We start from the raw sequence: 12,097 nt of genomic DNA on the forward strand, positions 1-12,097 counted from the left end.
TGCTGATAATTTGTTGGGGAACTGTATTAGAATCAGGGGCAAGCTCATGGAGAACAAAATCAATACCTGGCAGTAGATGATTTTTTTGTTTTTTCCAAAGAATGTCATGGGTTTAACTGGCACTGCTTTGTTAAAGTCTGCATGTTTTGCTCCCTCAGATACCACCAAAGAGTACTGTACATTGATATTGATATTCATCATGGCGATGGAGTCGAAGAAGCATTTTATACAACAGATCGTGTTATGACAGTGTCGTTCCATAAATATGGTGAATATTTCCCTGGCACAGGGGATTTAAGGGTGAGTTCAATCACACACTGACAGTTTGATTAAACTGGTGTCTTGCAAGTGTCTTTAAACCTGATTCCCACCTTAACCCACGTAATGGCTAAGAGGAGTGCAAAGGAAAGCCTCTCAAGAATAACATCATATCTTCAGAAATGGGAGCTTGATAGCAGAAGTTAAAACCTGGTTCTTCAGAAGGGTGTTTATACTCAGCCGTTTCAGACTCCAGGTTGGGGGGGGGGTATGTGACATGATGGAAGGCTCCTCTGTTTTAAAAACAGCTCCACAAACCTAGATAACTAGCATTCTCGTCAGAGAGATTCTTGGCCCCCATTTGCTCTAGCATGCTGATTTTCTGCATGGTGTAGCTTTCCCCAATGGGATGCAGTAGTTAAACTGTCAGACTAGAACTATAAAAAGAGCTATTTCCTCCCCCACTCCTATTAAGGAGAAAACTGTCTGGAACCAGAAAGCATATTTGAGCCTTTTATAAAGATAACAAAGTCTATTCAGTCAAAATTAACCTATCAACATTTCTGTTAAGCCTAATATTTTTACCACATGTGGCTATACTCTGCAGTGGACTATTTATAATTATTTGGTACTTTAACTTTTCATTTCCATTACAATACTACTGCATTTTGTTGCACTTATGAATGGCCTGATTTTGCACAAAAAGATGATAACCTGAAATGAACTTAATTACTAAAATAATAAATAAATCTAACATTTAGAAAATAAAAATTGCGGGTGAATTTCTCTTAACTGAATCAGAGCCCCATCTAAATTCAGAGGCAGTGGGCTCTGATGCCTCCAAAAGGACTTTATGGCAACATGGGGAGCAGGAAAAAGGCCTGGACCCATCCCCACCACCACCACCACTGAACTCTTCATGGGGCTAAATGGATGTCTGCCACAGAAAGTGTGTCAAACATCTGAGGGCCAGTGCACCATTCAATCAGCCCTAAACCCCAGAAGGGAGCCGACTAATGTCAGGTCTGCCCCTGGGAATGCCTTGGCCCAACCTCCACGCATGCTGGCATCTGAGTAGGACGTTAATACAGCCCTGCCTCAGCCTCAACCTCTGTGTTTTTTGATGGCGGAGCTGCCCCTCTGCCTGGATAAGTGTTCCAGAGAGGACAAATGCGCTAGCACAGGGCTGCGCTGCTCTCTAGAGCCCTTTCATCCCCCCCCCCCTTCTTCAGTGGGACTGCCTGATTTCTTTTTTCCAAGTGAAAGATTAAAACATTCTTTCTTGGATTTCCCAGAGCTAAAGCAAATTATTACCTAATTTACATGTTTCAAATAGACAGCTGTATCCTTTTATTCAGGCACTCTTCCCATTGGACTGAACTAACTAGGCTTCCTTTTATTGACAAAATTTTAGAATTTTAATTAGTAATTAAACCAAAGACTGACAAAATAAGCAGACTGGACTACTGCACAGTTGGGTGCAAGATAATCAACCATAGTAGCATTGACATTACTTCATCTGACTGAAGTCTTAACTGTTCCTGGCCCAATTTGATCTTCATGTCAACAGGCATTGCTCTCGGATGAAGTTTTAAAAATTTTAAATAGCTGGCTTTCACAATGAAACCAGCTAAGTAAAGTTATTATTACATATTTCAGAGGTATGAACCAAACTTCATACCATTGATTTACCATTAATCATATTTGAAGCTCATTCCCATAAAACAAAATATGGTTGTGGTGATAACTTGTTTCATTTTAACAGGAATAATTTAAGTGCTTGGTTTAAAATTCCTTTAATAATCAGGACATATTTCATGAGTATTTTCATTCTATTAAGTAATATGCATGTAAAAGGTATATTATAAGTTGAACCAAAGCACAAATCAGCCATAATATTGGGCAGGTTAACAGTGTTAAACATTTCTTGAAATGACACCATGAAATAAAGGGAAGGGAAATATGGTATTTAGTTGTGTAATAGAAAGGAGAGCGGAATCTTAAGTTCCTTAGCAAGGAAGTATGAAGACTGAAATGTAGGATTCTGCTTTTAGCCAAGTTTAGCCTCAAAAATTTGCCACCTCAGAACCATTTATAATTTAATATTTTTCCTGTGTTCACTGCCACATTGAATGCTGAGCCTAACTGAATTCTGAGACCTGATTTATTTGTTTGGGAATTTTCATTCAGGATTGTTATATTATAGAGTACGTATTTCCCTCATAACAGTGTATCTCTCAGAGTCTCTGTCAGATCTCTACAGAGATTCCTGTTTTACCTTTTCAGTAGAACAGACAATAGAAACATTTTACAGCTGAGCAATAATGCATGTACACATATATATTCTAGCCTTGCATTAACTGTAGGTCTAAATAGATGTGCTAAATGCTACAGGCAAAGTCCAGAGAAGATTTATGTTTTTACAAGAACAGAAATCAGTAAATATTCTTGTTTAATTGTTTGCCAATTATATTGACACTTGAATGGTCTGCGGAAAGACTGGAGCACCATTATTTTGCAGTTTGATACTACCTGGATATACTTAATCAGATAGTGACATTACACTTTGGGTTAGTAGTGAATGTTTTTTGCTGTACTTCTTAGTAGTTAAGCATGTTGGGCCAATAATGGGGTAAACACTCATCTTCTTAGCTGTTAGCATCAGTACATAAGAACAAGCCAGCTGGATCAGACCAGAGTCCATCTAGTCCAGCTCTCTGCTACTCGCAGTTGCCCACCAGTTGCCTTTGGGAGCTCACATGCAGGATGTGAAAGCAATGGCCTTCTGCGGCTGTTGCGCCCGAGCACCTGGACTGTTAAGGCATTTGCAATCTCAGATCAAAGAGGATCAAGATTGGTAGCCATAAATCGACTTCTCCATATATCTGTCCAAGCCCCATTTAAAGCTATCCAGGTTAGTGGCCATCACCACCTCCTGTGGCAGCATATTCCAAACACCAATCACACGTTGCGTGAAAAAGTGTTTCCTTTTATTAGTCCTAATTCTTCCCCCCAGCATTTTCAATGAATGCCCCCTATTGTGAGAAAGAGAGAACAATTTCTCTCTGTCAACATTTTCTACCCCATATATAATTTTATAGACTTCAATCATATCCCCCCTCAGACGTCTCCTCTCCAAACTAAAGAGTCCCAAACGCTGCAGCCTCTCCTCATAAGGAAGAAGAAGAAGAGTTTGGATTTATATCCCCCCTTTCTCTCCTGCAGGAGACTCAAAGGAGCTTACAATCTCCTTGCCCTTCCCCCCTCACAACAAACACCCTGTGAGGTAGGTGGGGCTGAGAGAGCTCCGAAAAGCCGTGACTAGACCAAGGTCACCCAGCTGGCATGTGTGGGAGTGTACAGGCCAATCTGAATTCCCCAGATAAGCCTCCACAGCTCAGGCGGCAGAGCTGGGAATCAAACCCGGTTCCTCCAGATTAGATACACAAGCTCTTAACCTCGTACGCCACTGCTGCTCCAGGTGCTCCAGTCCCTCAATCATCCTTGTTGCCCTTCTCTGCACTTTTTCTATCTCTTCAATATCCTTTTTGAGATGTGGCGACCAGAACTGAACACAGTACTCCAAGTGCGGTCGCACCACTGCTTTATATAAGGGCATGACAATCTTTACAGTTTTATTATCAATTCCTTTCCTAATTATTCCCAACATAGAGTTTGCCTTTTTCACAGCTGCCATGCATTGAGTTGACATTCCCATGGAACTATCAACTAAGACACCCAAATCCCTTTCCTGGTCTGTGACTGATAGCACTGACCCCTGTAGCGTGTATGTGAAGTACCTATTTCTGTTGGTGCAGGTATTGAAATAGTTTTTTTTCTTTTCAATAGATATTAAACATAGTAGCTTTGAGATAGCTTTTATGTTTTAGTTTGATCGACCACAAGATGGTACTGTTGCTTCATGCAACACACAGGAGAAATAACTTTTTTAAAAGGGCAAAGTGCCTTAAGAGGTCATTAAAATGGAATCTTGTTTCCTGATTTTTCAGTCATACGGGCTTGAAAGCAAGTTGTGAAATTAATGACTTGGGTAAAGCAGACATAAATACATGTATTTTCCACATTGTGAGAGATTTTACTAGACATAATAATGTAGCAGGCCAGTGTCCCATGAAGCTTACAAAAGTCTGTATTTTGTTTACGTACATTGATATTTATATAAATAATTATTCACTTGTATCTACTTGAAGATTGTTTGCAGTTGGGAAACCTTTGAAAGTGGATCGTAGACTTTTGAAGTTTTGCTAATTTGTACATCCTTTTTTTCTTTTTAAGTGAATCACTATAATGAGTAAATTTAGACTTGTGGGTCACCATACCAAAAACGTTGGGAGCCACTACTTTAAATGACATATTTTATTTGATTTTGTACTTATTTGATTTTTATTCAGGGGGAAAAAACTTACTGAACTCATTTAGGTTTCTGTGTAACATATTAGTGTTGTAGAGGAGCATTCTTGTTTTCACAATACTTGGCATCAGTAGGTCTGGGCTACCATGTTTTTGTTAGGTGCCTTGTGTTTCTCTGCACTTAAAAAAAGAAGACAACATATTTGCATGTGCAACTGTAGTTATAATGTGGAGAAAAGAGACTGGCTCAGCAGGATCAGTTACAAAGACTGGGAGAGACTGATGAGGCTGATGAAGAAAAGGACCCCGTGGTTCTGGATCTTTTGTTTTCTATAATTTCTTTAAATATTCAGATATATTTTATTCATCATTTCCTAGTTATGAAATAGTAATGAGGACATTCGTTGGCTAAAAAGTAGTTTTCTACACTTGTCAGCTCTGCGTTGAGGCAGTTTTGGTTTTTAAAAAGGTACAGAAATTTAAATTGCTACAGTTAATGAAGAGGTGGAAGGAATGCCTGCAAGGTTTAGTCCCACAACACATGGTGTAGTAAAAGGGGAATGAATACTGACACACTGCATACAGATAAGCCACGTGTATCTGAAGTGGGTCATACCCCACAAAAGTCAGAGGCACAATATGTTTGCTGAACTACAAGGCTCTTTGTTGTCTTGACTACCAATAACTAACATGTTCATCATCCTGGAAATCGTGTGGTATAAGTTCACTTGTGACTATAATGTGTCAATAGTTTCTTTAGCTTCTTAAAAAGACACTAGCAGTTATGCTGCTTAACAGATATGGTGGATCTTTAAAATCACTTTTAGATTGTAAATGTTGATGGGTGGAAAAAAATTGAATACTTTTGCGTTCTTCATTTAGTGAATTGTATAATATTTCTTATAGATGTAATAGCATGTGACTTTACGGATCTGACTGAGCAGGCACATGACATTACTCCCCATTCCCAGGTAATTGGTTGTCCTTTAAAACAAATCTGCCCATATGTGTCTGTGTTACATCATCCCCACTTTTGGTGAAAAAGAGTGAGAGTATTTTTTTTTCTTGTAAAATGATTCCCAACCTCACTTGACTGAGATTGAATAAATTAGTACAATCTTAATTTTGCTTTTGGGTCTGATTCTCTCGTATGGTCACATGTCTATCCTTTCATTCTACTGAGAATATTTCCTTGTACGTTGATTTCTGTACTTGCATGGATCAAATTCTTTATTTGAAGGTTAAATCAGGAATATCTAGCATACTTGGCACTGCAGTCAGTGTACTTTTATGCACTCTTCTGAGCTCAAGTAGTTTTGAATTAAGTATTACAAAGTGGCATGCACTGTTGTGGCTTTTAATACCACTGTGTTCTGTGTTTGTCCTTGTGTTTGCTGTGTTTTCAGGACATAGGTGCTGGAAAAGGCAAATACTATGCTGTCAACTTTCCAATGAGAGATGGAATAGATGATGAATCCTATGGACAGATATTTAAACCTGTGAGTAGAGTTTAAATCTCATTTAAAATGTAAATATTGTGAAGCTGAATGAGAAGTTCTTCATAATTTCTGCTTCTTTACAGATTATATCCAAAGTGATGGAGATGTACCAGCCCAGTGCTGTGGTACTGCAGTGTGGTGCAGATTCATTGTCCGGGGACAGGCTGGGATGTTTTAATCTTACTGTTAAAGGTATGAAACAGATAACCATTTTATAATGACAACCCTGTATGAGTGAAACTATTTATTTTTGAGCTACTAAAACGTGGGAAAGTGAGTTCTGAAATTTTAGTTTTCTCAAAATAATTTGCTTAATATTAAGAATAGAATTTCAAAGAACCCCGGGTATATTTTTCTTTTCCAGTGAGACTAAATGACTCTGGTCAGGCCTAATTTTGATATAAGCATACACTTAAGAAACCCTATGTCTCATTAGCTTCCCTTGAGCCAATTCCCTTGAGCTTCCCTTGAGCCAATTATTTTAAGAGGCACACCTCAGTGTTTTTGGTTCGTTTTAAGTAGGGTGCGCAAGTAATACTATTAGAGAGTCAGTTTCTATTTTTGGTTGGAGAGGCTGGGATATAAATGTAATAAATAAATAAAATCACAACATAGCTATTTGTATCTTTAACAGTGACGTGAAAGAAATTGTACCGTTACCACTACACACACAATTAAAGGACAGCAATTATGAGGCTGCAAAAATATCTTACCCAAATTTAATCAGGCTCCTTCTAAAAAGTAGCTCTCAATGAATTCCGCTTTCTGTATTTATGTTTTTTAATCATCTCCTAACAGTAGCTAGTTGTTCTGCTTGAAAATGGTGTACATTCTTGCTTAACAAATTCTCATTGAACTTCAAACATCTTAAAAAATTAACTGTATTTGAATATCTTCTTAAAATATATTAAAACTGTTAGTTCATTCTTGCTATTTTTCATTATAGTAGTGTCTACTTAAAAATGTGTGCATGTAAAGTGCCATCCAGTCACAGCTGACTTTTAGTGACCCCATAGTATTTTCAAGGCAAATGATTAAGCAGAGGTAGTTTCCCATTGCCTTCCTCTGCAATCTTCCTTGGTGGTCTCTCATCCAAGTACGGACCCTGTTTAGCTTCTGAGATTTGATGAGATCAGGCTATACTATACCATTCTACATCCCCGTACTTAAAATAGCGATTACAGATTTCTCATACATATGAATTCCTTTTAACCCTTAACCAGTACACCCACTCTTTGAACTATATATTTGCCTTTGTGAAGCTCGAAGTCTTACCATTCTCAAACCCTTTTGCACATCGGACTCAGTTCATAGTATCCACTGATATGGGTTAAACAATTTCTAACCTACAGAAAGCCATTTTTTTTTGTTTTACTCATTTGATGCTTATCCCTCTCCAAGGCTATTCTGTATTGGATGTTAGACTTCTTCTTTGGCATGTTTAGCTGAGAGGCTGGATGAGCTGTGCTCCTGGTCTGCAGAAACTATCCTCCACCACTTTTGTCAAGACCAGCAACTGTTCCCCAACACTCCAAGCCATATCCATGATACAGTGCTTCTGTAATTCCTGATAGTTATGTGGTGCCTTGCCTTAGCTAGTGTTTTTCTGCAGACAGTTGCATATATTAGTATTTAATATATTTTGTTTTGTTCGTAATTATATCTGTTTTCTTTCTGTCTTTAATACCCTCTGGTTCATTCCCTCTCAGCTGAATTCCAAAGGTTTGGGTCATACATCCAATTTGGTCACTATATAGCTACTCCCAGCAATAAAGTGATCCACATACTTATGAGAACCTTACAACATGACATAATGCATGAAATACAAGATTGCCAGTATTTTGCTGTGACTACATCACTGATATGCACTATGGTCATTTTATGAGTAAATTACTGAATCTGTTTATGAATTTTCCTTCTTTTATGACAGCTGCAATTTATGTAAAAGTTGCTGTCATGAATGCAAAATAGAAAAGCAGATTCCAAAACTGAGATGTTGCATCTGTCCTATTCCAACTCCGTAGTTCTTACTGTTTTCCTGATTCTGGCAGGCCATGCTAAATGTGTGGAAGTGGTGAAGACTTTCAACTTGCCTCTGCTGATGCTTGGAGGAGGTGGATATACCATCCGTAATGTTGCTCGATGTTGGACTTATGAGACTGCTGTTGCCTTAGATTGTGAAATTCCTAATGGTAAGTTTTTGGGGGAAACCACACCTGACTCAGAGAAATTGCAAGTGTCCTCACTGCCTTTAGTAAAAGCATAAGTAAACATAACACTTCAGGCAGGTTTAGTAATCAGATCCCTGATTCTAGCAGCCCAAAATAATCTTGCATTGTGTTTACATTCATAAAGTATGCAGATGATTCACCTTACTCCTGGAATATCCAAGTGGTATCCAGCTCCTGTTGTTGGCAAGTAACTAGTGAAAAAGGTACACAGTTTATGTCCCTTTGAAATGCATAACCTTATGTACATATACAATAAATCAAACTATGTATTTAATAAAATTTAGTATTTGTAAGCAATGCAAACAACAATTGGAAGGTAAATCTTTATTATTAAAAAGAGTGACCCCGTGCTGAACTGTTTGATTATTTTTCTTATTTCTTGGTGAACTAGTTTTCTGTTGTGTTACTTGAGCCTTGCTTGCCTGTTTTAGATGTAGCTGATGTTTGGATAGAATACTACAGAAACCATTCTTCCCCATGGATTGAAGTCATTAAACAGTTCAGATTCTAGGCTGAGAGGAAACGAATTTGGTTTTTGGACACAATTCGGCAGGATAGATATGGCCATTTGCCCACCTGCCAGGAGGAGACAAGAGAGTGGGCTATTTGGATGGCATGAATTGGGCCATGAAGGCTTCTGGGATGTGCACATGCACTAATTTGACTAATGAAAGGGTATACATGGGAATTGTCATGTCTCAAGAAACAGGAGTCGGAGGAACAAAACATAGTACTTTATTCCATAGCTGCTACTCACACATAGCCTAAAATCACTCTGCAGCTGTGCTCAATATAACACACTTACTGATTACCAATTACAGTGCAACAGCTGCAGACTCTTAAAACAATACAATACATTACACCTTCCCTGCTCCTGTAATAATCTGGTGGGATTCTCTTTAGCTCACCGATGCGTCTCAGCTCCGCTCTGGCTCCTGAGTCTGTGTTTTGTTCCTGGTTCTGCAAAACAATTGGACCCATTTGCTGTTTCCTTATCACTGCATCTCCATCTGCCCCTGCCTAGATTCCTCGAGGGGACAGTGGACTATTGCTGTTTCCCTTATCCTGCATCTCCATCCTAAGCCCATGCGCCCTAGATTCCCTCGAGGGACCTAGGAGTTCCTGATCTACTATTGGACCTGGCACTCTCTTTCTTACTTGGTCAACATGTCTACGGATCACCCAGCCCTTCTTCAGTTCCACCCTATAAGACAAGGGCCCTGTTGGCTGCCTCACAACTGCTGGGACCCAACACGGACCTGCTCCATAATTTCGGACATACACCGTATCATCCCTATCAAATGTCGAGGTGCTTTCAACACTTGATGCTTCTTTTAGTGGACGATCATCAGCGCTGAATCGGGACTGCATTAGGTCCCAGCAAGTAAGTAAGTTTCGATTCATTAGCAACTCCATGGGACTCACTCCGGTGGCACAGTACTGCGGTGTTATGTGCTGTGTTAACAAATTAAGCCAACGGCCGGTGCCAATCCCCTCTACTATTAAGCCTGGTATAATGTCATCCTTTTGTATTAATACGCACCATCCTTTCTGCCTGCCAACATTAAGTAGCCCGGGATGAAAGGGGCCGAGGTAACCTGGCGAATAACACCATTAACCATGGAGATACTCTAATCGCGCTTGGATACAAGCTGGCTTGTCCCATTATCCGATACCACCGTATCAGGAGGCCATGGGTTGCAAATAAACTACGCGGTGCCCTAATTACTGTTTGTGATGTCATTGGCATTGCTAGCTTCACTTCTAATACATTTGGAATAACTGAATCCTCTCGGAGTAGAAACACCTGGCCTTGGAAAGGCCCTGCAAAAATCAATATGTACCCTTGACCACGGTCTTTTTTGTGGACTCCCATTGATAGGTACAGGGGCCTGTGAGGTGGGGCAGATCGCGTTATCTGACACTCCTTGCTATTGGCCACCCATTCTTCTATTTCACCTATTCATCTTTTGGCCACCACGCTTAACTGACCCGGGCCAATGCCTTCATTCTCACTATTCCGGGTGCCCTACAGCTACCAAGGCCTCCAGCACCCTAATCCTTAAAGCTGCTGGGATCACTTCTCTATTTCCCCACAGTAGCAAGCCCCTTGTGGACAGAATATCTGCGTGCTGCCTCATTCCAAATGGTCTGAATTTTTCCTCTAACTTGCAATGGCCAACCCTTCCATGCCCAATTCAAGACTTCGGGCAAGCACTGGGTCCTTAGCTGACCTCTCTACTTTCTTCTGCAGCTTGCACTGGAAGGCTCTGATAATGAATCCAACATCAAAACCTCCAAAGTGGGGGAGTGATGCTTCCTCCTCCCTTTGTACTGTGGCGACTCCGCGCATCTACATGCCCAATTTTCTTTCCCGACTGGTGCTGCAAGACATAATCATATGCATTTCAGGAACATTTGCCCACACTTGGCATTCTAGGGGACAATATCTGTGGTGTCTGGCGCTCTGAGGAAAATAATCCCAACAGCGGCTTATGGTCTGTAACAATCACAAATGGTAAGCGTATACTGCGTAATCATGAAACTACTGTAACCCCAGCCACTATTGCTGAAATGCCTCCTTATCTATTTAGTAGTAATTGCGGCTCCGTTGTAGACAAGCGTCCTAGAATATCGCATATTGGGCTTCCGCATATCCTCCAATTTGATGGCTCAACACTGCTCCAACTCCATACGAGGGAGGCATCGCGCGCGTCTTAAAATTAATGGCTTCCTCTCATCCAAAATGAACCAATACACTTTCTGATGACAACAATCTTTTGATGACATCTCCGGAGATGCCTTCTCATGCTGACTTGTCCACTGCCACGCTGCCGGCTTATCTAATAAGCGGTTGCAGTGGCTCTGCCACTATTGGCCTTATTCTTTCAAGAATGAATGGGTAAAATTTAGCAATCCCAAAATGCCTGTAGCTCTTGGCACTTTGACTGTGGTGCTGGGGGCATCCTGGATAGCCTTCACCTTTCTGATGTCGGGTGGATTGCCCTTGCATCTACCATGTATCCCAAAACTCTACTTGCGCTACTCCAAACACACATTTTTCAGCTTGTGGCGCAATACCCTACATCTGAGAAGCACTGCAATTGCTTTCATTACCCGTGTCCATCGGTTCCTCCCTCAGTTGCACCCACTATCAAGACATCATCAAAATCACGATTTATGACTCCCGGCCAGAAGTTTCTTAATATTTCTTCCATCAAGCTCTGGAATATCCCAGGGCTACACTCACTCAAATTGCGGCGGCTTTGCTCTGAATGCCCCTGTGAGTCCTACTATCGTCTGGGCTTCTGCAGGTGGCATCATCCACCTTCCAGCTGTTGGTATGCCTAAGCTAGATCTAATTTTGCAAAACCTTTCCCCTGCCAATGTTGCTAACAACTGACTGACAACTGGCACTGGAGTGCGGATGTTTCTGCAATGCCTTACATTAGTGTGCACTTATAATCCCAGCACAAATCGCACATCCCCATTGGCCTTCAGGGGTCTGGTGGAGTTTCCATTTTGCATTTTACCACTGGTTCCAGTATTCCCTGTTCCAATAACCGATCCTAATTCTACATCCCACTTTAGAGCACCAAAACAAAATGGAATACGGTATTGATTTTAGGAATGATATTGGGGGGTACTGGAAGGATCAAGATACAATGATATAGGTGGACCCTATATGCTGCCCCAGTCCCTCAGCAAACACACTCTTAAATTCTTCCACTAGCTTAC

The 12,097-nt window shown here is 40.5% G+C and overlaps 1 protein-coding gene across 1 annotated transcript in view; it reads left to right on the forward strand.

The window, feature by feature from the left end:
• HDAC2 (histone deacetylase 2) overlaps positions 1-12,097 on the forward strand; it is a 40,927-nt gene that overhangs the window by 17,000 nt on the left and 11,830 nt on the right. Inside the window, exons 6-9 of the mRNA XM_048492508.1 lie at positions 159-300; positions 6,036-6,128; positions 6,212-6,320; positions 8,180-8,320. Of these exons, the coding sequence (XP_048348465.1) occupies positions 159-300; positions 6,036-6,128; positions 6,212-6,320; positions 8,180-8,320 (485 nt within the window). The remainder of the gene's footprint in view (positions 1-158; positions 301-6,035; positions 6,129-6,211; positions 6,321-8,179; positions 8,321-12,097) is intronic.

Source organism: Sphaerodactylus townsendi, linkage group LG01, assembly GCF_021028975.2.
Source record: "Sphaerodactylus townsendi isolate TG3544 linkage group LG01, MPM_Stown_v2.3, whole genome shotgun sequence".
In the NCBI taxonomy this organism is placed as follows: Eukaryota; Metazoa; Chordata; class Lepidosauria; order Squamata; family Sphaerodactylidae; genus Sphaerodactylus; species Sphaerodactylus townsendi.